The sequence below is a fragment of the Ambystoma mexicanum genome, chromosome 14, assembly GCF_040938575.1.
Source record: "Ambystoma mexicanum isolate Mex_15411 chromosome 14, UKY_AmexF1_1, whole genome shotgun sequence".
NCBI lineage: Eukaryota > Metazoa > Chordata > Amphibia > Caudata > Ambystomatidae > Ambystoma > Ambystoma mexicanum.
Genome location: NC_090940.1, coordinates 385387650 through 385412888, shown reverse-complemented (window position 1 = coordinate 385412888; position 25239 = coordinate 385387650). Strand labels below are relative to the sequence as shown.

Sequence of the window (25239 nt, the reverse complement as noted above, 5' to 3'; positions counted from 1 at the left end):
AATTATTTCATTATACAGGGGAAGACGACAGGACGATTATGAATCTGTGGTAGAATTAAATTGTCCACCAGAAAGAACATCACTGATAAGTTAGTATTCTTTTTCTTCCAATGAACACACTCTTCCCAGTTTCCTCATATTCCCAAAACACTCCCAAAGATATATTCCAGAGAAGAAGGCAAGAGGAATCAATCCTACTAAACCAGAAAATGTTGCAGCAACCATTTTCCCGACAAGGCATCCTCTGTCTAATAAATAGAGCAGATGTTTAAGGTCAGAGTGAATCGATACTCATGTAGCAACTCGACAACTAGCCACACACCTCTTGTCGAGTGAGCACAGAGGACCCAAGCACCCTTATTTATTTCTAATCCATAACAAGTTGTGATGCAAATTACCCATGTGTATATAGTTCTTTTCGAAATTGCATTCGCTTTTTGAGACTAGAAAAATCCAATAGTAGTTGGTCCTCCGGCCTGAATTCTTGTGCCGTGGAGAGCGACTTTTAGAGCCTATGGAGCCTCTCCTTTGTTTTAGATAGATGAGATGAGGAACAAAACGTGGGTAATTGTACTTTTTGAAATAAATCTGCAACCACTTTCTGTAAAAAAGGTTTGACCTGTAAGATCTTTTTATGCCTCCCAAACTGGAGAAACGCAGGACAGCTAGAAAGAGCTTTTAGCTCAGAAACTCTTCTCACTGACAGTGTCAGAAATGTCAATTAGAAAGAAAGGGGCCTTAATCAGCATGAATGCTTGGGCTTGAATGGCCCTTTAGGCACGTTCAAACCCAGTTTACATCCCTGGTTTGGACCGCAAAAGGTCTTGAAGCGAACAAGATAACCAGCCCGTTTAAAAACTAGAGAACCATGTGCAATATAAATAACAGTCAATTGCTCTGGAGTCCAACAGATAGTACAAAGGGCCACCAGTTATCATTTTACAATATTCAGATTCAGACCTGACTTGTCCAATGAAAAACTCCAAAAGTGTACGGGTAGAGCACAACATTGGTTCAAGTAGGGGGCGTGACCAAGCAGCCATGGAGTAGGCTTCGATTCCTTGGAGCTCTGTGATCCGACTTATTGATTCGAAGCAAAACGCATGTGTTGGCGGCTTATTCCAGCAGAAAAAAGATACTGCATCTGGATGAATACTTCAGGCAGCAGATGAGCGTATCGGCGGGAGAAAGTGGACCCAGCAGATGGAATTAAGCCACTTTGTGTCCTGATCTGGGAGCGGCGCAATTGATACTAAGATAGTGGCTTGCCAATACAAAGGGACCCTCAGCGGCACTTGAAATCGGGTGCCAGGCGGGCAGTGAATGGACTGCAGGCTTGCAGCGGCGGATGGAACAGTGAGCGGCCGACTACTGGAGAGAAGCCCACGAATAGCCCGAGAGGATGTACACAGCGTTGGGCCACCGGGCCATGAGATAGGCGGCACGTCCTTGGCACTCCCACTAGACCAGGACGATGTATACACGAAACGGACAAGAAGAATGACAGCGTTCCCACAATAGGTTGGAAGCGTCGAGCACGCAGGGATTACATCCCGAAGCCGCACCGAGGAGTGGATGAGCAAATACGGACACAATAAGTGGCGCCGAGACCTGTACCGCCTGAAACAAAATGGCGACCGATCCTGAACAAAGGATTACACTGGTGGACCGTGAAGCGGCCTCGTAAGAGTTGGGACACAGCAAATGAGTATATGCATCTTGTATGTACCATCGGCCTCTGATAGGTGCAGAGACCAGGAAGAAGCATCGAAGACGCAGAAGACAGCACCCTGATGATAACGGGCACGGACACTGAAAGGTAATTTTGACGCGGAAAGTTACAATCCACCCGAATAACAACTTCATGTGTGACAATTGGTGTAGGTTGATATACAGAAACCCCAACAACTAAGCGGCACCAGACAAGAGCCAGACACGTGCGCAAGGTTGCATCATGTCGGTGAAAAGTCTGAGAACCAAGACCAAACAACCCACAAAGGAGGTCTTCGCGAAAACGCAGAGGACCCCTCCACAACTTCGGAGCGGAGCACGTCCAAGACCACTGCTGAAGAAGCTCCAGAAGAAGATAAGCACCAAATCCTGGAGGCTATATCGGAGCTGAGCACCAAGTGGGGCGCGGCAATGGCAGACTTACGGACAGCCCTGGAGGGCAAAATAGATGCGGTCGGGACTGAACTTAAGCTGTTACGGCAAGATGTCAGGGGGCTGGCGGAGAGAACAAGTGGGCTGGAGAGTGCCGTAAAGACCAATACTGATGTCAGCACAAATAATGCAAAGGAAGTTCATGTGCTCAAACAGCAGGTTGCTAACCTCGAAAATCGGGTGGAAGAAGCGGAGGGAAGAGCGAGGAGAAATAACATACGGGTGGTCGGCCTGCCGGAGGGGGAGGAGGGCCAAGACCCTACAAACTAAGTGGAAAACATGATCCTACAAGAAATAGGAGCAGATAAGCTTTCACAGGGATTCACGGTGGAGCGGGCGCACCGGACTTTGATGAGGAAACCACGACCTGGGGCTCCGCCTAGACCTATCATCGCGAGGATCTTGAACTATAGAGATAGGGAGAAGATCCTGGAATATTTCCGTAAAGGTGGGACAATACAGAAAGCATCCGCCAACATTACAGCATACCCGGATTATATGATGCTGGTGCAGAGACTGAGATACAGCTACGTGGCCGTCAAGCGGAGGCTGCGAGCAGCAGGCATCAAGTACATGCTTCTGTACCCGGCAAAGCTGAAGGTGCTACATAAGAGCAGAGCGCTCTTCTTTTGACACTCCCGAGGAGGTGGTAACGTGGCTGGATCTGCAAGGCTGCCCGGAACAAGAAGTGGACCGTGACCGGCAGGAACAGGACGGCTGAAAAACTGGTGCCACGGACATTGGGGTACCGGATTATACCGGGAAGCGAGACTGGTTGAACACTGGATAGCATTCGGGCCTTGTGCCCATCATGGACTGGAATATAGTAGGTAAATTGTAATTGGAAACTGCATAGGGTTAACACAATGCGTAATAAATTTGGAAATAGGAGCAATAGGATGGAAGCAATCCACCCCCGAAATACTAATAGTTAAGTGGCCATTAGGGCGACTTTACCCTACTGAGCCCTGAGCATAAGTTTGTGCTGGACGGAGCTAGATGTGGGGGTGCCTGAGATCCAGGGATGGAGCTGGGCAACAGTTGGAGGGGGCGTTGTTGGGGAAGGGTTGGGTGGGGGGAGGGAAGGGAGGTGGGAAGTTTGGGGTGTACATAGTTTTGGGGAGTTTAAGTTTAAACATGAGCCTACATGGAAGAGCTGAAGGGTTGTATCTGCATAGCATACCGGGAGGGTTCGGTTGGAAATGAGGGAGGAAGATATCAGAGCGCTATGGGAGATCTCAGGATAGTGATGTGGAATGCCAGGGGACTTAACAGTTATATGAAGAGAAATAAGGTCATGCTGTATTTGAAAAGGCAAAAGATAGATGCTGCATTGATACAGGAGACGCATTTGACGCGGGAGAAGCTGGAGCTAGTTGGGAAAAAATGGAAAGGGATTGTGGCGGGTTAGTCGTACTCTGCTTACGCTAGGGGAGTGCTTTTCTGGGTGGCGCCTCATGTCCCGTTTCAGCTACTACAGGAAGTGGCTGAGACTGACGGGAGGATGGTTATATTGAGAGGGCTGTTGGAGAATAAAGAGGTATGCATTGTGAATACGTATGCCCCCAACCATAACACAGCGGCATACTTCAGGACTCTGTGCACCAACCTTAGTATGTGTGTGGGAAGCGCAGTTATTTGGGGCGGGGATTTCAATTGTGTAATGAACCCCAAGGTGGATAGATCTGATAGCAGGATTGACAGGCCCACCCCAGCGACCAAAGCATTGCAGGTGTTACTAGATGATTTCGGCTTGGTAGATGTATGGAGAACAAAACATCCCAATCATAGGCAATATTCGCATTATTCTGCCCCGCAGCAGCTACACACGAGATTGGACTATGTTTTTGCCACGCCGGATGTAACTGCGGAGAGCATTCAAATAGAATACAAGGCGAGGGTCCTCTCAGATCACTCGCCCCTGGTCCTCGGGGGGCAATACTGCCCCCCCCCCCTCCGAGGGCGCGGATTCCCACATGGCACCTCCGAACGGAGGCACTCAAAGTTCCGGTCTTTCGTGAGGACATAAGAGATGAGATCATTAACTATTTTGAAACAAATACTGGTAGTGTTGACTCGGCGGGTACACTATGGGAAGCTTTTAAGGTGGTGATGCGGGGGGCAACCATAGCTAAGTCAAAGGGCCTGCAAGGTGGGGTACTGACTGACCTACAAAGAGTTGAAGATGAACTAGAAAGAACATTAGAAAGTGGCAGTGTGGACACTGAGCCAGTACTTAAACTACAACAGCAATGTGCGGAACACTGGGAAAGGCTCTGTAACCTCAATTATAAAAAGTATGTAGAAAGACAGCACGCGGGAGGAGATAAAACGGGTAGGCTTTTAGCGTGGCTGTACAAGAGTCAGACCCCTAGACACCTGATTAGGACAATAACTAGAGAAGATGGCAATGTAGTAGACACTCAAGAAGGAGTCAACAAGGAATTTGCGGATTATTACAGGGTGCTATATGGGGACAAGGAGGGGAGTAGTCAAGAGGAGATAACCGAAACACTAGAAGATATAGGACTACCTAAAATAAGTGATGAGGCGAGAGAAGAGCTTGATGTGCCAATTACCCTGGAGGAGTTGGAGGAGGTTGTGAGGCAGTTGCCCACCAGTAAGACCCCAGGAGCAGATGGGTTCCCTAGCGAATTTTATAAAGTATATAGAGAAGAAGTACTCCCCCCAATGCTAGACATGCTTAACGAAGCGTTTGAGATGGGAAGGTTGCCGGAGTCGGTCGGAGAAGCGATCATAATACCGCTCCCTAAACCCAACAAACCGGGGTATAGCTGTAGTTCCTACAGGCCTTTGTCGATGCTGAACCCGGACAGCAAGATACCGTCGGCTGTCCTGGCAAACAGATTGCAGAGAGTAATTAGTAAATTAATCCACCCGGATCAAACGGGCTATGTCCCGAATAGGAATATAACCCATAATCATAGGAGACTCCACCGTGTGATCGAATGGGCGGATAGAAATGTAGGCGAAATGGCGATTGAATGCCTAGACGCAGTAAAAGCTTTTGATGCCGTTAAGTGGCCATGGCTGCTGGCGGCCCTGGGAGGTTACGGAGTAGGGCCGGGTTATATCAGGTGGGCGAAAATGCTATACAGTGAGCCGTTAGCCAGAGTTCGAACAGGATCAGTGATATCCGAGAGATGGCAGCTTAGTAGAGGTACCAGGCAGGGGTGCCCCTGGTCCCCGATGCTTTACATCCTAGCCCTGGAGCCCCTAGCGATATACCTCAGGCAACAATACGATAGGTATTGAGGTTGGGGAGGAGCGGCATCTAATATCCTTATATGCGGATTATCTATTACTATACTTGAAATACCCGGAAGAGAATCTTCAATATATCCTTGAAGTGATGGAGAAATACGCAGGGTTGTTCGGCATAGCGGTAAATCCTCAAAAATCTAGTATATTCCCGCTAGGTAGCTATAAGGGGACCCCAGAAGAAAGGTTGCCGGTGTTACAGATACCATGGGTGATTGGTTCTTTCCGTTACCTTGGCATAGATGTGTATCACACCACAGAAGAGGAACATAAGCACAAAATCGAGGTAGCTGTTGATAAAATCCGGAAATGCATGAAGTTTTGGGAGAAGATGCCCCTAGCTATGATGGGACGGGTGGCAATGCTTAAGATGGTGGTCCTACCTAGGCTTTTACATTATTTTAGTAATATCCCACATATGATAACCAAGAAGTTCTTTGCTAAACTGAATAGTGTGTGCAGGGACTTACTGTGGCATGGTACCCGGAATAGAGTAGCGCTATGGAAGTTGCAGAACTTCTACGAAAAGGGGGGTATCAGTCTGCCCAATTTTGAGGTCTACTATATAGCAAGTCAATTACAATATGTGGCCAATTGGCTCTCCGACAAAGTGACCCCTGAACATAGGTTGTTTGGGCGGGTTTGTACCCCATTTTACTTAAGGGAAATGATATGGTTGCCTGAGACAGATATGAAGGAGCGCCCTAGGATGATGATGTTGGGGTGGAAATGTGGCATTGAGCGTGTCGGATGATGGAGGACCCATTCCCGTGCTCCCCGCAAGTACCGCTGGTCGCTTTAGCAGGAGGGGACAAGCAGCTGAGGGTGATTATCAGAACCTATTGGGAATCGGTGGGGCTGGTAACGTTAGGGGACATCTGGCAAGAGGGGACCATTAGAGATTTCGAAGAACTTGGGGAGGAGGTGGGATTACATGCTGGCCAATATGTTACATACCATAGGATGGTTCCGAAAATCTGGAAAACGTGGCCTGAAACAGTGTTGGCAGAGGAACCAGATGCTACTGTGGGGGCAATATATGACATATCGGAAGGGGGGCATGAGATTTCTAGATTGTACGAGATGGTAATGACCATGGTGGGGAAGGAATTGACACATTTGAGACTTGATTGGGAGGAGGAGGTGGGGGCCCCAATGGGACATGGGATGTGGGAACACGCCCTGGGATATCACAAAAAAGTGTCACAAAATGCCAGACTTAAACAAATACAGCTGTACATAACGCATAGAGCATATACGACCCCTCTGAGGATATCCAAGTTCCGAAACGCTGGGCGACAGGCGTGCCTTAAGTGTGACATGGAAAATGCTGACATGACACCCATGTTTTGGTCATGCCCAGTAATCGAATGTTTCTGGGGTGAAGTGGCACAAAAATGAGTGACAAAAGGGGTCACGCTTGTCATAGATACGGCCTGGGCCTGCTTGCTGGGAGGGTTCCCCAGACCACGGAAACTTAAACATGTTGAGAAACTTGGCATACGTGTTAGCAAAACGGAGGATCGCCATGGGATGGAAGAAGTGCCACAAGCCACGGGTGGAGGTATGGTGGAAGGAGTTACAGAAATGGGCGGAGGCCGAAACGGTAGTATGGCAGGAGGCGAGCAGCATGAGTGGGGAGGAAGAAGTAGGTACCTTGATGGCATGGAAACTATTAATAGCGAAACTGTTCCGATCTATATCGGACCCGACGGAATCCGATGATAGTGAGACCCGGCCACATGTAGCAGATGTTGAACGCGAAGTATAAATATGCTCATAATGGAGGGTGGGACCTGGGAAGCAGTGGCAAAATGGAAATACAAATGGTGTTTAATGGAATTGTTGTAAACTACACTGCGCGTTGGGATTGTTTATATTGTTGTTTGGTTTGAATAAAATTAATAAAAACCTTTTTTTAAAAAAACATTGGTTCAAGCTCTCTTTCTACTGGCATCAACTCACAAACCTTCCCCCACGATAATCATACATGCAGCGGACCTGGTGGATGGGAGCCTCGCTAAGAGCAGAACACCAAGAATCTTCTCAGAAACATCCCAATTCTTGTAACTTAATCTCTCAATAGTTCGGCATGAAGGTTCAGATTCCTGATGTTGGGGTGGAGCACCTTTGCACATGATTGCGTCAGTAGACTTTTCCTCCCACGGATCTTGAAAGGAGAACATACCATGTCCAGCTCATCTGGATACCAGGTCCTGTGTACCCAATCTGAGGTGACCAAGATCATGATTGTACCACTCTACCTAAACCTCTGCAGCACCAAAGGAATCAGCGGAAAAGGGGGGGAACGTGTACACCAGATCAAACTCCTAGTGTATCAATAGTGCACAGCCCAAACCGTTTCTTTGCAGAATTTCCCTGGACCTGAAGGTCTCACCTTTACTGATTTGGTCACGAACCGGTTGGCCTGGGGAGATTACCTACAAATCTAGTACATTCAACTCCCACTCCTGCAGCTCTTCTGTAACTCGACTTGGCACATCCGCCTCAGTGCTTAGAATGCCAATGAGGTGTGATGCTGTGACTGCAAGCAGCACTCTCCCTGAAATTCGTGAGAGGAGCGCAGGCTGGGGACGTGGGAAAGGCACCGGAGGAGCGGGAATGGAGTCGACAGGAGCTGCCATCTGAAGCCAGTGAGTGCAGATGGGAAACACTGATACCAGGGCGCTCCCAAAAAAATAAAAAGTCAATAAGCTGTTTTTGAATGTCGAACATTGTGGAAACCATCATAAGTATGTTTAAATACTGAAGCAAGAGCTCATAAGCCTGAAAGGAAGTGAAGATAGTTTCAAAGGTGAAACGGATATCTTTTTGAATACCGAAGGAGCTGAAAGCATTATCCAAAACCATCCAGAATTAAAGCAACATGAATGTATGATTGAATAAGCATTTCTGAATGCTGCGAAGATTAAGCAAATTATAAGAATGTTTTAAAAGAAAAAAAGAGCAACCTGGTGCAAGTGGCGAATACCATATAGCAAGTTGATTGAAAGACAAGTGTTGGCAAAGCAAATAAAACCCCAAGAAGGGTGTGAGAAGAGAAACAAGTATTGACACAAGCCAAGTGGTCAAAGAACTAGAGGTTGAATGAAAGCAAGGGCCAGAGAAGTTCCAGAGCATAACCAAGTGAATGGTGATGAAGGTCACCAAGATAAAGTGTTGGAAGAGGATACTTCTGACACAAGTAGTACTTTTCACTGTTGAGGGAAACCATTGGACAATTGTTGCAAAAGCTGTTCAAGAGGGGTATCGGTTGCGTGACATGTGATGGGTGGACCGTGTGGTCGTCAACTGCACCTAGATCGAGTGCCCTGCTTGAAAAGCAAGTAAAGAAAAGAATCAAGGGTGTGAAAATCCAGAAGGAGCAAGTCAATGAAAAGGTGGACAGACTTGTGTTCTAACAGAGGTGCATTGGTGAACCAGAGAAAACACCCTTGGTAAGAGGATTGGTAAGGACCACAATCCTTAGAGAACTGTTAAGTGTGAACTTTCTGTCTTGAACTTGGGGAAGGAACTCCAAGACATTGTGGAACTGTCAAACTTGGAGAAGGGAACCCTGAGAGTTTTGTGGAACTGTTTTTGAACTTGGAAAGGGGAGCTGAAAAGTAAGCCAGGAGCTGGAAGAAGATCAGAACTTTGTTTGGAACAATATTTTATTGCTGACATCCCTACACATTGTTTTTTTTTTAGTTGAGAGGGTAAGCATAGATTTTGGACACAGCCTTTTAAGTTAAACTCTTTGACTCAGACTGTCCTTAGTTTCATTAGGTAGGGAAATCCCACCTTAGCGTAGGGCAAGTTAGGCCTTCATCTATCCTGACATTTAAGTTAAACAAAGTATGTTTGTTTAACTTTGAATCTGTTGTCTATGTCTTGCTTCATGATGCCTTCACAAAACGTATGAAGTGAAGACCAGATTGCAGCCCAACAAATGTCTAACTGATACTCCTCTTTGCAGCTCTGTAAAGGTAGAGACCACTCTGGTGGAATGGGCTCTGATGACCAGGGGCAACCCTTTCCCTGTGATGTGGTAGCACTCAGATGCACAGCGTGATCCACCATGACACTTTGTTTAGAGACTGCTAAACCTTTCCTGGCCACAGAGAAGGCCACAAACAATTGGTTGACTTTTCTGTACTCAGTGGTCCTGGCTACATAAAAACTCAATGCCCTCTTAAGGTCTAGACTGTGAGAACACAGGAAGGTCAACTGCCTGGGATAAGTGGAATTGGGACACCACTTTGGGCAGGAATCTGGGCCTAAACTTTAGAGAAACCTTGTCTCGAAAGAAGCGAAGGAAGGGAGGCTTACAAGATAGGGCCTGCAGCTTGCTAAGCCTCCTGCCCAAGGTGAACGCCACCAGGAAAGTGTTTTTCAAATTAAGTAACCGCAAAGAACCAGAATGTAAGTCTCAAACGAACCAGCCATAAGAAATGGGAGGACCAAATTAAGGTCCCAGTCAGGAAACACAAAAGGACTATGCACAAACATATTCACTAGGCCCTTCAGCGAACTTTTGAACACAGACAGAGCCGCCAAGTATCCTTTGACTGCGGTGAACTGAAGGCCTGAAGAAGCCAGCGACAGAAGGATTTGCATCACTGTAGTGGTGGGGCAAGCGATAGGGTGCCTCAAATCATCTTCACCTGCATGCGTACAGCGATCTTATGGATGCTCTGCGGGCAGCCAGCAGCACCTCTTGTACCTCCTCAAAGAGGTCCCAGTCATATCTCATCCTTTCAAAGGCCACGCATGTAGGTTGAGGGATTCCGGGTTTGGGTGGAGTAACCGACCTTCCGCCTGGGATAGCAGATCTGGGCACCAAAGCAACCAGAGAGTTGGGCAGAAAGTCAAGTTCAGAAGCACTGAGTACCAAGTCCTCCTCGCCCAATTCGGGGAAATATAAATTAGGGTTGCTCAAAACGTCCTCAACCTCCTGAGAATCCACGGGAAAACCAAATGGTCGAATTATTTTTATTTTTTATTTTCACCCCTTTTTTTTCGGGGGGGGGGGGGGTCCCACCCCCACCCCTTTTTTTCTAAAAAACCCTTTTATTTAAAAACATATAATTAAAAAAAGAAATTCGACCATTTGGTTTTCGACCAAATGGCGTCGACCAAATGTCATTCGACCAGTTTTCAGTCGACCAAATGACTGGACACCGAGGTCCAGTCCAGTAGAAATGCATCCCCTACAGCACAGTTCACTGTGAATTCACTCAAGCAAAACTGTCTGCACTTCCTGTTGGACTCTGTGGCAAACATCCACCGCTGGGGTACCCCAGAGAGAGAAGACCTCCTCTAAGTCTTCCTGGCACACTTCCCACTTGTGTGAGACCATGCTCTGCCTGCTCAGAGCATCCCACAAGCTGTTCTTATCCATGGACTGCTGAGCCCGAGACCTGGTTCTCCAACAGCCAAAACCACACCTGCATCGCTTCTCTGCAAAGGGGGAGGGAGCACACTCCACTCTGCTTGTTCAGGCAGTGCATCACCACTGTATTGACTGTCAAGCTCAACACATGCTTCCCCTTCAGAGAAGGTGTGAATGTCTTCAGGGCTGAAACCGATGGCTCGCAACTCCAGCATGTTGATGTGCCACATAGCCTCCATCAATGACCAAAGGCCACTCACCTTTAAGTCCTTGCATGGAGTGCCCCAATCTCTCAAGGATGCATCTGTGAAAACCCTGGCCTGGGGCAAGAGGCCAGAAGGGTTCCCCTGCCAACATGTTGCTGCTGCTGGTCCTTAGCAAAACAAAAAGTTATAGCTGGAAGGTTTTGAATTAATCTTAACCACGGGCATAGCTCTGGGAAACCATCCAGACCATTGTTTAACAGCCTGCCAAGCCATTACAGTAGGGGAAAACCCATATGCACATCAGGCTTGGTCCTACCCCAAAAGGGGCAGTACAGCCCGAACTGCTAGGTCACATCCCTTCTGCACGAGACCACAAGCATTCCCAGACATGTTTCAGCCTTGTTGGGCATCATCAGTGAGGAGTAGCTTGGGTCTCTAGAGAGGGAAGATTTCAAACCCATGTCTGGGCATACCCGTCCCACTCGGGGTGGCTTTGGCAAAACAAAAAGGTGATGGTTGGTGATGGTTGGAAGATTTTGAATTAATCATAACCACATGCATAGCTCTGGGCAGGTTTATAGTCAATGTCGAATGTGAAAAAGTCGAAAGTAAAAATGTCGAAAACAAATGGTCGGAAAACATTTTTTTGAATGTCTTTTTTTATTTATTGTTCAAAATGGGGGGGTTCCCCCCTCAACTCCCCCGTTCTTTAAACCCTTTTTTGAATACACGAAAGCCAAAAAAAACATGTAAAATAAAAAATGACATAGTTGAAGAAAAAAAAAATTCGACCATTTGTTTTCGATATTTTTGTAATTCAACTTTTTGCAGTCGACATTATGACTGCACGCCCTCTGGGAAATCCTCCAGACCATAGTTTTTCAGCCTGCCAAGCCATTACAGTAGGGGAAAAACCATATGCACATCAGGCTTGGTCCTACCCCAAAAGGGGCAGTACAGCCCGAACTGCTAGGTCACAGCCCTTCTGCACAAGACCACAAGCATCCCCAGGAGAGGTAGTCGACCACTGACCTTGACACTCTGAGAAGTACTGGAACCACTGACCCCGCAGGAGCCATTGCAAAGATCGCATCTGCAGCTTGGCCCCTGGCACCAGAAAAATGCAGGAGGCTACGAGACCTAAGAGGCGGAGGAAGGAAGCCGCTGGTAAGGTGGCAGGGTTCTGAAAGATTTGGACCATCTGTGAAACGCTGGTGCTTCTTTCCTCAAAGGGAAAGGCCTTCCCCACCGAGTGTCCAAGACTGCTCAGATGAACTGGAGACTCTGTGCTGGTGTTGTGTGCTACTCCTGCAAGTTCAGGGAGAAGCCCAGCCTGTGCAGTAGCGAGCAGGTGCCCTTGAGATGGGACCTGCTCCCCCAACTTCCCTCGGATTAGCCAGACGCCCATGAACGGAAACACATAGATGCTGAATCTCCTGAGGCGAGCAGCGGCTACAACCATGAGCTTGGCGAAGACCCTTGGAGCAGATGTCAACCCAAAGGGGAGCACCTTGAATTGGTAATTCCTGTTCCCTATGAGGAATCTCAGGAACTTTATGTGCTTCTGGTGGATTGGCACACGAAAATATGCGTCCTGAAGATCTATGGACACCAGCCAGTCTTGCAACTCGAGAGCATGGAGAATCTCTCTCAACGTCACCATTCTGAATTTGTCTTTCCTCAGGAATGTGATCAAAGCTCTGATGTCCAAGATGGGACAGAGAGCCTCCCCCTTTCTTGGGGACAGGAAATACTGGGGATACCAAGCCGACCTTCTCTGTTCAGGAGCTACCTCTTCCACGGCACCCTTCAACAGCAGGGCTTGCAGTGCTTGCTGGAGCTCCTGTTCTGGCTGATGAAAGGGTAGTGGTCTGTCCAGCTGCCTTTTTAAGAAAGGCAGACAGTAGCTCCACTGCACAAGCTGAAGAGCCCAGGCGTCAGTAGTAATTTCTTCCCATTGTGCCTAGTGCTTGGTGATACTTACCTTCAACTGGGGAGTTGTGGGGGAGAATTCAAAGCGGCTTTGACGGCTCAGGCCACTGCTGTCGCTGTCTGCTGACCTCAAGAGGCCCCCCATTCCCCTTCTGGAGCTGGGGAAAGGCCTCTGCCCCTGCCTGGCTTGTGGCAGCTGAGCCTATCTGCCATAGGGAGCATAGCAGCGATAGACTCGAACCCTTGATGAAAAACTAAAGGCAGGCTTGGCTGGCTGCTGCACGGCTACATCTAGCGACTTCGTGGTTAGCTTGGACTCTGAATTTCTCCAGAGAGTCACTGGGGCCAAAAATATTCTCACTACCAAAAGCAATGTTGAGGAGCTTATTTTGAACATTGCGTGAGAATCCTGCCTGCCTCCTGAGCACTGTGGCTGACCCCATCGATCTGCTGACGCAGTCTCCGACGTCTAAGTACATCTGCAAAGACTGCCGGGCCACCTCCTTGCCTTCGTCCCCCAATTGCTGGAAACCATTTCGCAGCCCCCCCTCTGGGATGTACTGGGCAGCCTGCTCAATGGCCTTCCACAAACCGAAAGAAAGAACTGTTCACAAATCCGCAAGAAACATTGACCGCCTTCAAGGCTATGCTGCCTGAGCAAAAGATTTTCTTCGCCAAGGCGTCAACATTTTTGCCTTCCCTATCGGTTGAGAGATTGGATGTGGCTGGGCTGGTGGACACTGTGGCCGCCTGTACCACTAATCCATCAGGTGTTGGGTGGGAAGAGAGATATGAAAGGTCTCCCCTTGCCGGCCTTTGTTTCTTGGAAAGGTCATACCAGGGGTATGGTAGAAGGGCGCTGCCACAAGGTGGCAAAGGGTAGGCGATAGAAGCTTTGAAGGGCATACTCCTCTCTGTAGCAGGTCCCTCATCAAGGAAGTCAGTCAAGTCATATCCTGACACCGGCCTGGCTGGCATTGGTGTAGTTATAAGGGTGTGCCTGCTGCATCTCTACGTCTGGGGACGTGTCGAGCCCACTGGTGTCGTGCACACCCTCTGAGTGCTACATGGTCTTCCTGGTCGACAAAAAAGTCTGTACCTCCCGCCCCAGAATAGAAAGAGTGAAAGCCACGGCAGTCGTCGTCGCCGCCGAAAATGTCTGCCATGGAGCCGAAAAAGTTAGTCTTGGATTTTGACACGAAAGACCACCAATGGCGGATGACGTCGATGGTTTGGCAGTCAGCGCTGACATGATTTTCGGCACTGAGGGCGCATCAGAGGGAACCGGCAGCCGAGGTGCTCTGGAAAGCACCAGCGCCGAAAGAGGCCCAGTCTTGCTTGGCACCGAGCCAGATGGCTCTGCCGACGTTAATGGCATGGAGACTGGTTCTGCTCTGGGGCCTGGGTCACCAAGCGCCTCTGGAACTACTGGGACCTGCTACATTGACGGTTGGCCCGTACCCACAACCACCTTTTGATACATGTCCAGCATTAGGGTTTTGAATTTCTCCCATTCAGCCCTGGATGTTGGCCCCACTGAAGACTTACCGCGTTCACTAGAAGAATCGGACTTGCGCCAGTGTCTGTGGTGTTGATTCTTCCTGTGGGAGGAATAAGAGGACAAATGGCTTCGGCAATGAGATCTCTTTATTTTTTCACCGATGCTTCTTTTCTTTTTATGGGGTAGGTCCATCCATGTCAGCATTCGAAGATCGAACGGGTGACCACACCAGGGATTTGGAGGGTGGTCGCCCTACTGTGAGCTTCGCCGCCTGCTCCTTCAGGGACTTTGGGTTCATTTTGCCAGACGACGTACAGCTCTCTGTGTCGAGACTGGTGCTGAGGCACCATACGCCGATGTCTTGTGGATCAGTCACAGACATTTTCGAGCTGCAGTTTTTTCAGCCTTGACTGAGCGTGCGTCAAGCAAAAAAACAATGAAAGGTTGAGTGAAATTGAAGTTATCGATGCAGTGTTCACTCTCAAGCAGTGTGCTGAGCGTGCAAAAATAAATGTAGGTATTTGGCCGTAGTGACGCAGTATATGTACGATGCCTGACCTCACATCTGGAGCGGATGACCGACAATCCAGTCAAGCCAGATCGACTGCTGAGTCGAGGTGCACTACGCCCCGTGTCGAAAAGTTTTCAGAGCAGCTGGCGCTGGAATGGATATCTATTTGATGAGGAATCTGCGGGAGAAAGGCAGTCCATTGAAAACTGCTTACTCAAATAATATAAAATATACATTATTTGTTTTGGTGGTTATTGGGTTTTCAGTCCCAGGTGCTCTGGGTGGTAGAAGAGAAAACATTGCAGTTGGGCATTGCGTTACCCAAAAGTAATTGAAAGAGAATACAAATTCCTAGCTTGTGGTGTTGATACTACTATTAAACACACCTGATTTTCTTACTACAGTAGGCAGGGATAAAGGTTTAATCTTTATGTCAAAGTAAGAAAGCTCGAAACCATGAAGTGTATGACCGTTGCCACCTCCTGCACATTGAATGTACTTTCATCCCACCTCCCTCGTAATTGTAAAATTTACCTTCTCTGCATATCTGTCCCTTTTTCGTTTACGTTCTTTCACTCTATTCGTCTCTTCCTGATGCCGCTTTTCATCCTGGCGCAGACGCACTACCACAAGAAAAATATACATTAAAGGCAGAGCAAGAGTGAAAACATCTCTTTGTTCCGTATACGATTTACATGCAAACCAAAAACTTTGAGGATCAGTTGAGGAAAGACTGTTTAAACTGGAAGTTAACACTGAAGATATCACATCTGAGCAATGGACATCACACTGGAATTGCACTAGGATAGCACATATGTTTCCGGAATCCAGAGAAATGGGCAAGAGAAAAGTGATAAACAGGACTGGACATTGACAACAAATAAAAACTAGTGACTGATAAAGACAGAGGGCCTCATTATAAGTTGGCCGTTCCTAAAATAAAGTGCTGGTAATAACGTATACAGGCACTTTTCCAGCCCAGCCACCTACAGGTTTGCCGGTAGGGTGGAGGATTTACCTCCAGCTCTGAGCTGGAGGTATATCCACCACCCTAAAAAAACTGGCAGTATTACCAGCCTGGTAATACCAGCAAATCCCCCCATGGAGACCAAGTGATGAAAACAGTATTACAGTTTGCCAGTATCCCGTCTGTAATACTGGCGGGATACTGTCAAACTCGTAATGAGCCCCAAAGTGCTGTCAGACAAACAGAACTAAAAAATAGCACTAATCTGATCAGTTACATACTGCAACAAAACTAGAATGGGCATACTTATATGCAATACATACATATAACAAGGCCAATTCCCTTCAAACAATTAGCAGCCTACATGCATTATCGGATTCCACCCAGGATCAAGATAATACATCACAGTTCAAATGCTGCCTAGGGAATCTAAGATAATGTCTCACAAATGCACAAGAACATTCTATAAAGAATTGTCAACCATATTTCATTTTTTTTAAATGGCAATGCATTCACAAGTCAATTGGATCTTTATTTTAGAATGTAACATTCCATATAAATTCATACAAAAAAAATGACAATTTCAGCTTTAATTGATTGTGATATCGACACAGCATAATAATGGACTTTCAAATGTAATAATGTACAATTATAATATAAATAATTCAAGATTTAAATAATGCAATGCTAGCGAATACAGAGAAGAGCATTAAATATATTGAAGCAACAACAAAAATTCTAAGCTCCTTTATTACTTTTTACATCCTAGAAAATATGATATAAAATGCAAACTTCTAAAAAAAAAAATCCAATATACCAAAGTATACATGCAGATACACATCACAAAATATTAGTTCTGGCTATACCCTCACACATTCTTCCTGATGTTTAAAAGTGAGGAGAGTAAAGATGTAACAAGTAACAAAATCAGGAAACAGTATCAACCATTTCAGAGCACATCTACAGTTTTTGTTTTTTTACAATTTCCGGGCCTGTAGAATAGTACATTTTCTTAAATGTGTGGACAGCACACAGTAAACCATGAAGTGTGAAATGGTTTCAATATATCCTTGTCACACAATTTACATCTACATTGAAGAAATGCTTTTTTACGTGGAAATGCTCACATTTAGCTTCCTTTACATAACTTTTGACTGTAAGCTAAGAGTAACATTGGCACGTATAATGCCTCCCATTGTTCATACCAACAGCATGTATCTGAGAAATTCAGAACATTGATCACATCTGCAGAAAGGAATGGAACAAGTTACTTACCTGTAACTGTTGTTCTCCAGCAATGGTATCTTTTATAGATCCACATGCTGGTTGAATATTCCCTGTCGTCAGGCACGGAATCCTCGCTAACATTAAAGCAGTTTACCTTTACATTTTTAGACTGCTTTTCACTTTATTGCTCTATTACAGTCATTTTGGGTCATACTGCGCACAGCCAATTAGACCGGTCCTGTTAGCGAAGCCCCTGAAGGCCATCTTCAGATTTGGCAGCACACGTGATGTGGGTTTATGAATCAAGAAGCATGAGCCAAGAAGAGCCACAGAGTGGTAGGATTGCATGTGAATCTATGAAAGATACCTATGCTGGAGAAAAGGAGTAACAGGTAAGTAAAAGGACTCCTTCTCCAGCATTGGATCTTTCATAACATACTGTTTGAATAAGATTATACTGCAGTACCTACATACAACCAAAACGGGTGGAGGCATAGCTCAATAGAAGTAACCAACTCGCCTCTGAAACACATACCACATTCAAAGAGGTTGCGAAGAACTACCTGGACGACCTGGGACTCCTCCCTGGAATCCCTATTGATACAGTAGAACCATGTGAAGGTATGGGCAGAGCTCCATGTGGCTGCCCTGAAGATATCGAGCAGGGGTACACCCAACAGGAATGTCATAGTAGAAGCCACATCCAGTGTGCTCTTGGTCTTCATGGTAGGGGTCAGTTGGCCATACGATGACAGTGGGAAATTCACGCTGACAGCCATCTAGCAATGGAAGACATTGAAAAGGCATTGTCCTTGCCAGAAGGTCTGAAGGCAACAAACAGTTGTGATGATTTTTGTAACTCCATAGTGTGAGCCACATAGAATTTGAGGGCTTGGGCGATATCCAGGAAATGCAAGGATCATTGCGCTGGAGATGGAGAGCCAAATAACACTGGCAGAATCAAAGGTTCATTAAGGTGGAATGCAGAAGGGACATGAAGGAAGGGTTCGCTCGAAGGACCATGTTAGACTGATGAAAAGTAAAGAAGGGAGGCTTGCAGGAGAGGGCCTGCAGTTTGCCCACCTGTCTGGCCACAGGAATGGCAATTAGGAATGTCGCCTTCCAGGAGAGAAACTTCAAGGAGGGTCGGTGCAGATGTTTGAAAAAAGGGCCCATTAGCTTTGAGAGGACCATATTAAGTTCCCAAGCTGGAATAGGAGCTCGGACAGGGTAAAAGTTACAAAACAGTCTCTGAGGAATTATTTCAGCAACCTGTGAGACCAGGGGGAAGGATTACCTGGGGCTAGTGAGTAGCGGGAAATGGCTGCTGAATGTATCATGATAAAACATTGTGCTAAACCAGCATTTGCCAAAGACAGAAGGTATGGCAAAACATCTGCTGCCTGAACCTGTAACTGATCCACGCACTGCGTTGTACACCAGATAGTAAAGCGCTTCCATTTGCTTCAGTAGCAGGACAGTGTAGAAGACGCTCGTGCCCTAGCCAAATGTTTCTGCATTCTGCAGGAAGCAGTATGGCTCTGAATTCTAGGGGTGCAGGAGCCAGGCCGTCAAGTTGAGGGACACCAGGTTATGGTACAGGACGGATACACGTCTCTGGAAAGAATGTCGGAGAGCGAGAGCAACTTGATGCAGGGGGCCACTGACCGGTGAAGCAGGTCAGAGTACCAAATCTGTTGCGACCACAAAAGCAGCATTTACCCCATGGCTACCGTGGCAGCCGCCAACATGAGTAAAATCAACTTTGTGGCAATGATGCACTGCTTCAACCTATTGTCCAACCTGGTAATCCGTGAGTCTACAGAAAAATATAACAATTAACAATATCACTAAGATAGATAAAACGTACAACATATTGATGTGCTGAAACTGGTGCTCCCCCCAACAACTCACAATCCTATCTTACGTGACACAACCCTGGACAACCATCACACCTCTCATACACAAGGACCTTGCTGATTCTCTCATGTCATGCAAACCTAGCTCATACAAGGATATTCATTCTTCCTCCCAGCGATTATGGAATGGCTCACAAGACCTGCCATTACCCACCTCCTCCAAATAGTCAATGACCCACTTGATCAGAACATCTTCCCGAGTACCTTAATAACAGGATGATTTCACCCACTCCTCAAAAAACAACTCTAGACCTAGGCAGCCCTGCTGACTACTGGCTGATTGCTAGCCTTCCATACACTGGTAAAATGATTGAGAAAGCAGTTGCTAACCACCTACATGATTGGATTAACCAATATGGCCTGCTCTTTGACAATTTGGATTTAGAACCAGACTGTCAGAATACAAAACAGCTCCCGGTCAGACTTGCGGTTGCCATGGAAAGTTCTGCAGCAGCAGGCATGCATTAGTCGTGAAATTGGTGCAAGCAAGAAAACAACTAACAAGTCACACGCGAAACGACACAGGCGTGTGACGTCAGCATGTACACTGGAATGCCGTGCGGCAGCAGGAGCGTAGACAAGCCAGAATCGGAGGTTCATCTGTTCGTCTTAAACACGGTAAGTAACCTGTACGTTAAAGATGTCCTCTGTGTTCCTTTTGGTTAGTTTCCTGTGCACCAGATTCTCTTGGCCGGTCTCTTGACCCCTGCCTATGGATATTCCCTGGCTTCTGACTGAGGCTCCCAGCATTCTCCTGTGTACCAGTTACTCTTAGCCGGACTCGTGATCTTCTACTGGTTTCCCTTTGTTCATGATCTCCTCCTCGCATCAGCATTCTACAACTGGATCTTGGTTTTTACTGTGTTTTATTTTACATTCAAGTGGTTCTCGGTTTCCCTTAGTTGTGCCATCGTGCCACCTGGGTATGGTCCCAATGAACTCTACTAACTTTGATCTTGCAGATGTGGTTCCATGCCGGTGGGTGTTTTTTCTGATCTATGGAATCCTACTTTACCAAGACAAATGTATTGAATTCATAGCTGTAACTCACCCTTCATTCTATTCACAGAGGGGAACGAATATCTATGGGGAATTTGGAAAACTGACACTAATATTGTGCTTTCTTCTGAATATACCACCTGGTGTCCATTCTGCCGTTTCATCCGAATCGGTAATTTCCTGTGTTCGTTTCTCTTTCCAGGAATGACAACTTTAGAAGGCAAGTCACCCTCCAATGAGAAGACCCTTAAGGGGTTCGATCCTGTGGTCATGAAACAGACGCAACCCAGAAACTGCCACCTTCAAAGTCATACATGATGTTTTGAAATCACAGATGAAGGGGACTTCTGTCTCTTGGTCCTCCTTGACCTCTCTGCTGCGTTTGACATTGTTGACCACGTTACACTTCCAAGCCTACGTGTGGAGACAATGGAGTAAACAGGCACAGTCCAAAACTGGGGGCATCTTACATTCTGGGCAGTTACCAAGCAGTCCAGATGTATACCTTCAGATCAGATTGCCAGCCAGACAACTGCGGAATCTCACAGAGATCAATTATCTTCCCAGAGATCTTCAATTTCTCTGTAGGACCACTCTGGCCACTTCTCAATGATCCCAAGATCTCATTTCACCAATATGCAGGCAATGCACAGTTATGCTTCAAAATGATTAGCACTGAAGACATTTCATGCCTCAGAAAATGCCTCATGTCTATCCAAGTTTGGGCGACAAGCACGTAACCTGAAACTCAGTTCTACCAAAATGAAATTAATCCAGCTAAACCATTCATCAAAAAGGTGACATGTACCTTGAACAAATCACGTTAGTTGGCCCCATATGCCAAATCACTCTGGTTCATTACTGACAGTGATCTCTCCTCCTGGCAACATATCAACAAAAATACCAAACCATTTTGAATCAATCAACTAGCATTCCTCTGGAAGATGAAACCTTTCCTCCCACCCGAGGATTTCAGAACCATGGTCCAGTCATTTGGAATCTCCCAAAGAAATTCTCACTGGCATCCAGGCAACACAATGCTGTATGTCTAATACCAGAAATCAAGAAAGATGACCACATCTCCCCCGTTCTAAGAGAATTACATGAATTACCCCCCCTTAACAGGATTGCTCTTCAAAACTGTTTGCATCACTTATTAGTCGACTACTGGCCACCAGCCAACCTAGCCAGAAAGCTTGGCTTGCAGTTATAGCTATGACATTCTGCTCTAGACCATTGCGTAGCTCGAGGTTAATCGGGCATGCAAAGAGAAAACCAGGAAACAAGCCTTTTCTTGCTACACCCCATCCTATTGCAACACCATCCATGTCGCAATCAGCCCTGAAGGAACTATCCTGTAGTTCAGAAAGAACTCAAGAAGATTCCCTGAGAGAATACCTAGGTGTTACCTAGGACCACCTGCTACCCTCTTCCACCAACCTCTGTAGCCCCAAAATAATTGTACAGTGTTCCATTGCTTCCTAGCTAGGTTTGCACTATATAAACAAAAAAACAACTGACATACTGAGCGAGTACCAAAATTGAAATATTAGAAATGCCATTTTTAGAAAACAAATGCAAGATTTGCAAGTAATCACAGAAGGATTACCGAGATATTACCAAATTCAAAATGTTTGAGGGTGAAAAAACCGAGAGTCATTTTCAGCTATAGTAATTTTCATACATCCGATTTTTTAATAAAACTCCCATTCGTTTTTTTTATTCGAAATAATGTACGATTCCATTACAGAATACATCTCAAATGGCTAGGATACGAGGAAGAGTCAACAGAAAATCAGTAGGGTGAAGACTGTCAGTTAGAAAGTATGAATTTTACAGAGGGTACATATTTTATTTTCCTAATGGATGCAGTCACATAGATGATGGAAATCAGAGACCAGATGAAAACAGAAAAAGTGGTTCAATCAATCACAAAGTTTATTTTGGATCATTACATCTATGAAACCATCACAGTTATAACATTTCATAAAACACAGAATTCATATAGACACAAGCTTAAAATGCACCTAAATCACTGACTAAAACACAGAACATAGTTGTTTCTTTATCAAATCCCTCAATTATCACGTTCCATCAGACACATAGTTCATATATAAACACCAGCATAAAATACATAAAAATCACAGACTAAGATCCCACAAAGTAAAAAGATTACGTCGGCGTCAAGTAAGAGCTCCATCAGTTAAATGAAACATCATCTCCCAGAGTAATAAGGGCTTGCAGGTGAGCTAACTTATGTCGAGTCAGGCAAACCCCCTTCCCGCCCTGCTTACAACAGAAAATGTTGCCTCTTGTACAACTGACCCACATCACCCTCGTAGCGGACAGAAACAGAGCTTGCCTCTGCCATGCTTCCTGTAAAAAGCCCAAATACAACCACAGTCCTTGTAGAGGTGAGCAAAAACAAGAGAGCCATTTGAAAAGACCTGATCCCATTCTTGGGTAAGATCGCAAGTAAGAAATTTGCCCGAAAGTCATTTAACAGTGGACAGAACAGAATAAAATACAATGTCTCCTGCTCGACACACATATCTAGATTTTGGGTCCCTCCCTCGATTCAAGGTCCAAAATTGGTTGACTGCACCCACAGGCAGTAGGTTCAGTCTGGCTTTTGTCAAAAATGCTCTGTGCAGCATCACTGTCACTGCACAGAAATATTCGGCTAGACCATTTTTGGGGGCTAGCAGTAAATAGGCCCAATCTGGGTTTCCGCAAAACATTTAGTCTTCCCTAAGGGATGCCAAAAATTGCATTGCCAGATCTTTAACTTGCGTTTTATGAAGGGGTGGCAATTTCCCAGGATCAAGGAACTAGGTTTCCAGTGAAAGCTTATGTAGCAAGGACTTCATATGCGCCAGATACCCAAGCTTGCAATGACCAGTTTGTGAGACTAGATTCATAAATGGGTTAGGAAGCTGTTAGTACCTGCCCAAAGTGAAGCCCAGCAACAGATGGGTCTCACAAAAATAGTATCCACCAGATAAGTCATATAAGTTTCCAGGTACATAGAATAACTGCTGTTGAGAGGGGTGGCAATACAAAGGTATCTAAGAAAAGCATTTTCTATCTTTTGTAAAGAAGCGTACCTTGAGTACCCCAATATTGTGCACCCATACATGCCAAAGTGGTTTATTCTGGGACGCTAAAAGCACAGGGGGGATTAATCCAAATGTGGGCGTCCCCCAAAATGGGGACAGTAACTGAACTTTTGGCAGCGAAAAAATTTGCTTCCCCTTTAATTTTTGTATAGCGTGCAGGGGCATGGCCTCGGGCGTGGGAACGCTCAGACGAGGCCCCGTCCTCTGGTGCCTTACCTCTGTCCCCTTTGAACATATTGCACGCTTAGCTACCTGGCTACTCATGTTACCTATAAACCATTGGCATGCTAGCGGGGGAAAGTGGGTGGGATGTATGGACTACAAGTACTCCAGTCAATAAAGTGAGTAACTTTAATTACTCATACGTCACGTCCCCTTTCCACCATCCTTGCGGGTGATTCCACTGAACACGAACATAGGGTGGAGCTGTGACAACCTGCCTCACATCTAGGATGAAGCAAAAAGGTTTCTCAGAACCGCCTGACCAAACTCTGCATCGTGCCTAGAGTTGGTGTCCAACGAAAAGTGCTTACAGAAGGCTGACGGAGGGGATCAAGTAGCCGCTTTGCTGATGACCTCCCAAGAAATGCAAAGGCTGTGGCCTTCGCTCTGACCGCATGGGCATGAATCCCCTCAGGAACAGGTTTGCCCATGGCCGTGTAGGATCTGAAATGGCCAGGACCATCAAACGTTCAATGGAAGCCTGAGAGCAGGGGGAGGAGCCCCCAAAAATCACAAACCATGCCTCAGACTTCCTGAAGGATCTTGTCCGAGCGAGATACAACTTGAGAACCCTCCTGAGGTCCAATGAATGTAGGGATCTCTCTGCCTCCAACTGTGGGTTCAGGGAAAAACACCGGCAGGCAGAGCTCTTGATTCAGATGGAATGGAGAGACCACCTTGGGCAGATGTTTGCGTGAGTGCGCAAGATGACCATGTCTTCGTGAAACACAGTGAAGGTCTCGCATGAAGACAACGCCTGCAGCCCACTAACCCTGCGCGCAGAGGTGGGAGCCACCAATAAAACTGTCTTTAGCGTCATCAAGCGGATGTTCACAGAGGCCGTTGGATAGAAAGGCTTGCGTTGCAAAGCTGTAAGAACCACATTGAGGTCCCAGAGCGGATGCGGTCTATGCACCAGAGGAAAAAGTCTGGACAACCCCTTAAGGTGGGCCTTAACCACTGGATTGGCTGCCGAAGACACATCCTCGTGGGAATTCTTATAAGCCCTGGTGGCTGCCAAATACATGCGGCAAGTATTCACCTGAATTCCAGAATGAGACGGGTATGCTGAAAAGGCCAGTACATCATCCAGAGGACAGGTTACAGCCCCTTGTCGCGAGCCCAATAGCCGTACATAGTACATTTGCTTTTATACTGGAACCAAGTCGAGGGCCTTTTGGCCTGCTGAATGATGTCCCAGTTGTCATCTGAAAATTGAGCATGCTGGAGCCTCGACTGATCAGGAACCAAAACCGCCAGGGCCAGTTTGGCCGGGTCCGGATGTTCCACTGGACCGCCCTGCTGAGTCAGAAAGTCCCTGCCAGGGATCGGAAGATGGACAGGACCCTGGGAGCACAACTGCAGTAGATCCGAAAACCAGGGTCTCGAAGGCCAGTGGCTACAGCCCCGGAAGCCCGGAACTTGCAGAGGGTCCGCTGGAGAAGAGGGGTGGGCGGAAACATCCAACACCAGCAGCCATGTCAGATCTGGAAGGCATCTCCCAGAGACCCCCCGACCCGACCTTCCCATGACGCAAACTGGGAGCACTTGGCATTCAGGAGACATGCGTACAAGTCCAGGTCTGCAAACCCTCAATGCTGGAACAGGGGCAACAAGGAGTCGTGCAACTCCCACTCCTAGGCGTTGAACCCCAAGCGACTGAGCTGATCCGCTTCCACATTGCTGTCCCCCGGCAGGCTGACCGCCGCAATCCAAATCCTCTCTGTAAGGGCCCATTCCCAGATCGAAACCGCCTCCATGCATATGATATGGCATTTGTAACGTGCCTATACACA

At 46.7% G+C, this 25239-nt stretch overlaps 1 protein-coding gene across 1 annotated transcript in view; it reads right to left on the bottom strand.

Moving 5' to 3' along the window:
• Positions 1–25239, bottom strand: part of INO80 (INO80 complex ATPase subunit) — a 1945052-nt gene that overhangs the window by 237638 nt on the left and 1682175 nt on the right. Inside the window, exon 32 of the mRNA XM_069637507.1 lies at positions 15525–15613. Within this exon, the coding sequence (XP_069493608.1) occupies positions 15525–15613 (89 nt within the window). The remainder of the gene's footprint in view (positions 1–15524; positions 15614–25239) is intronic.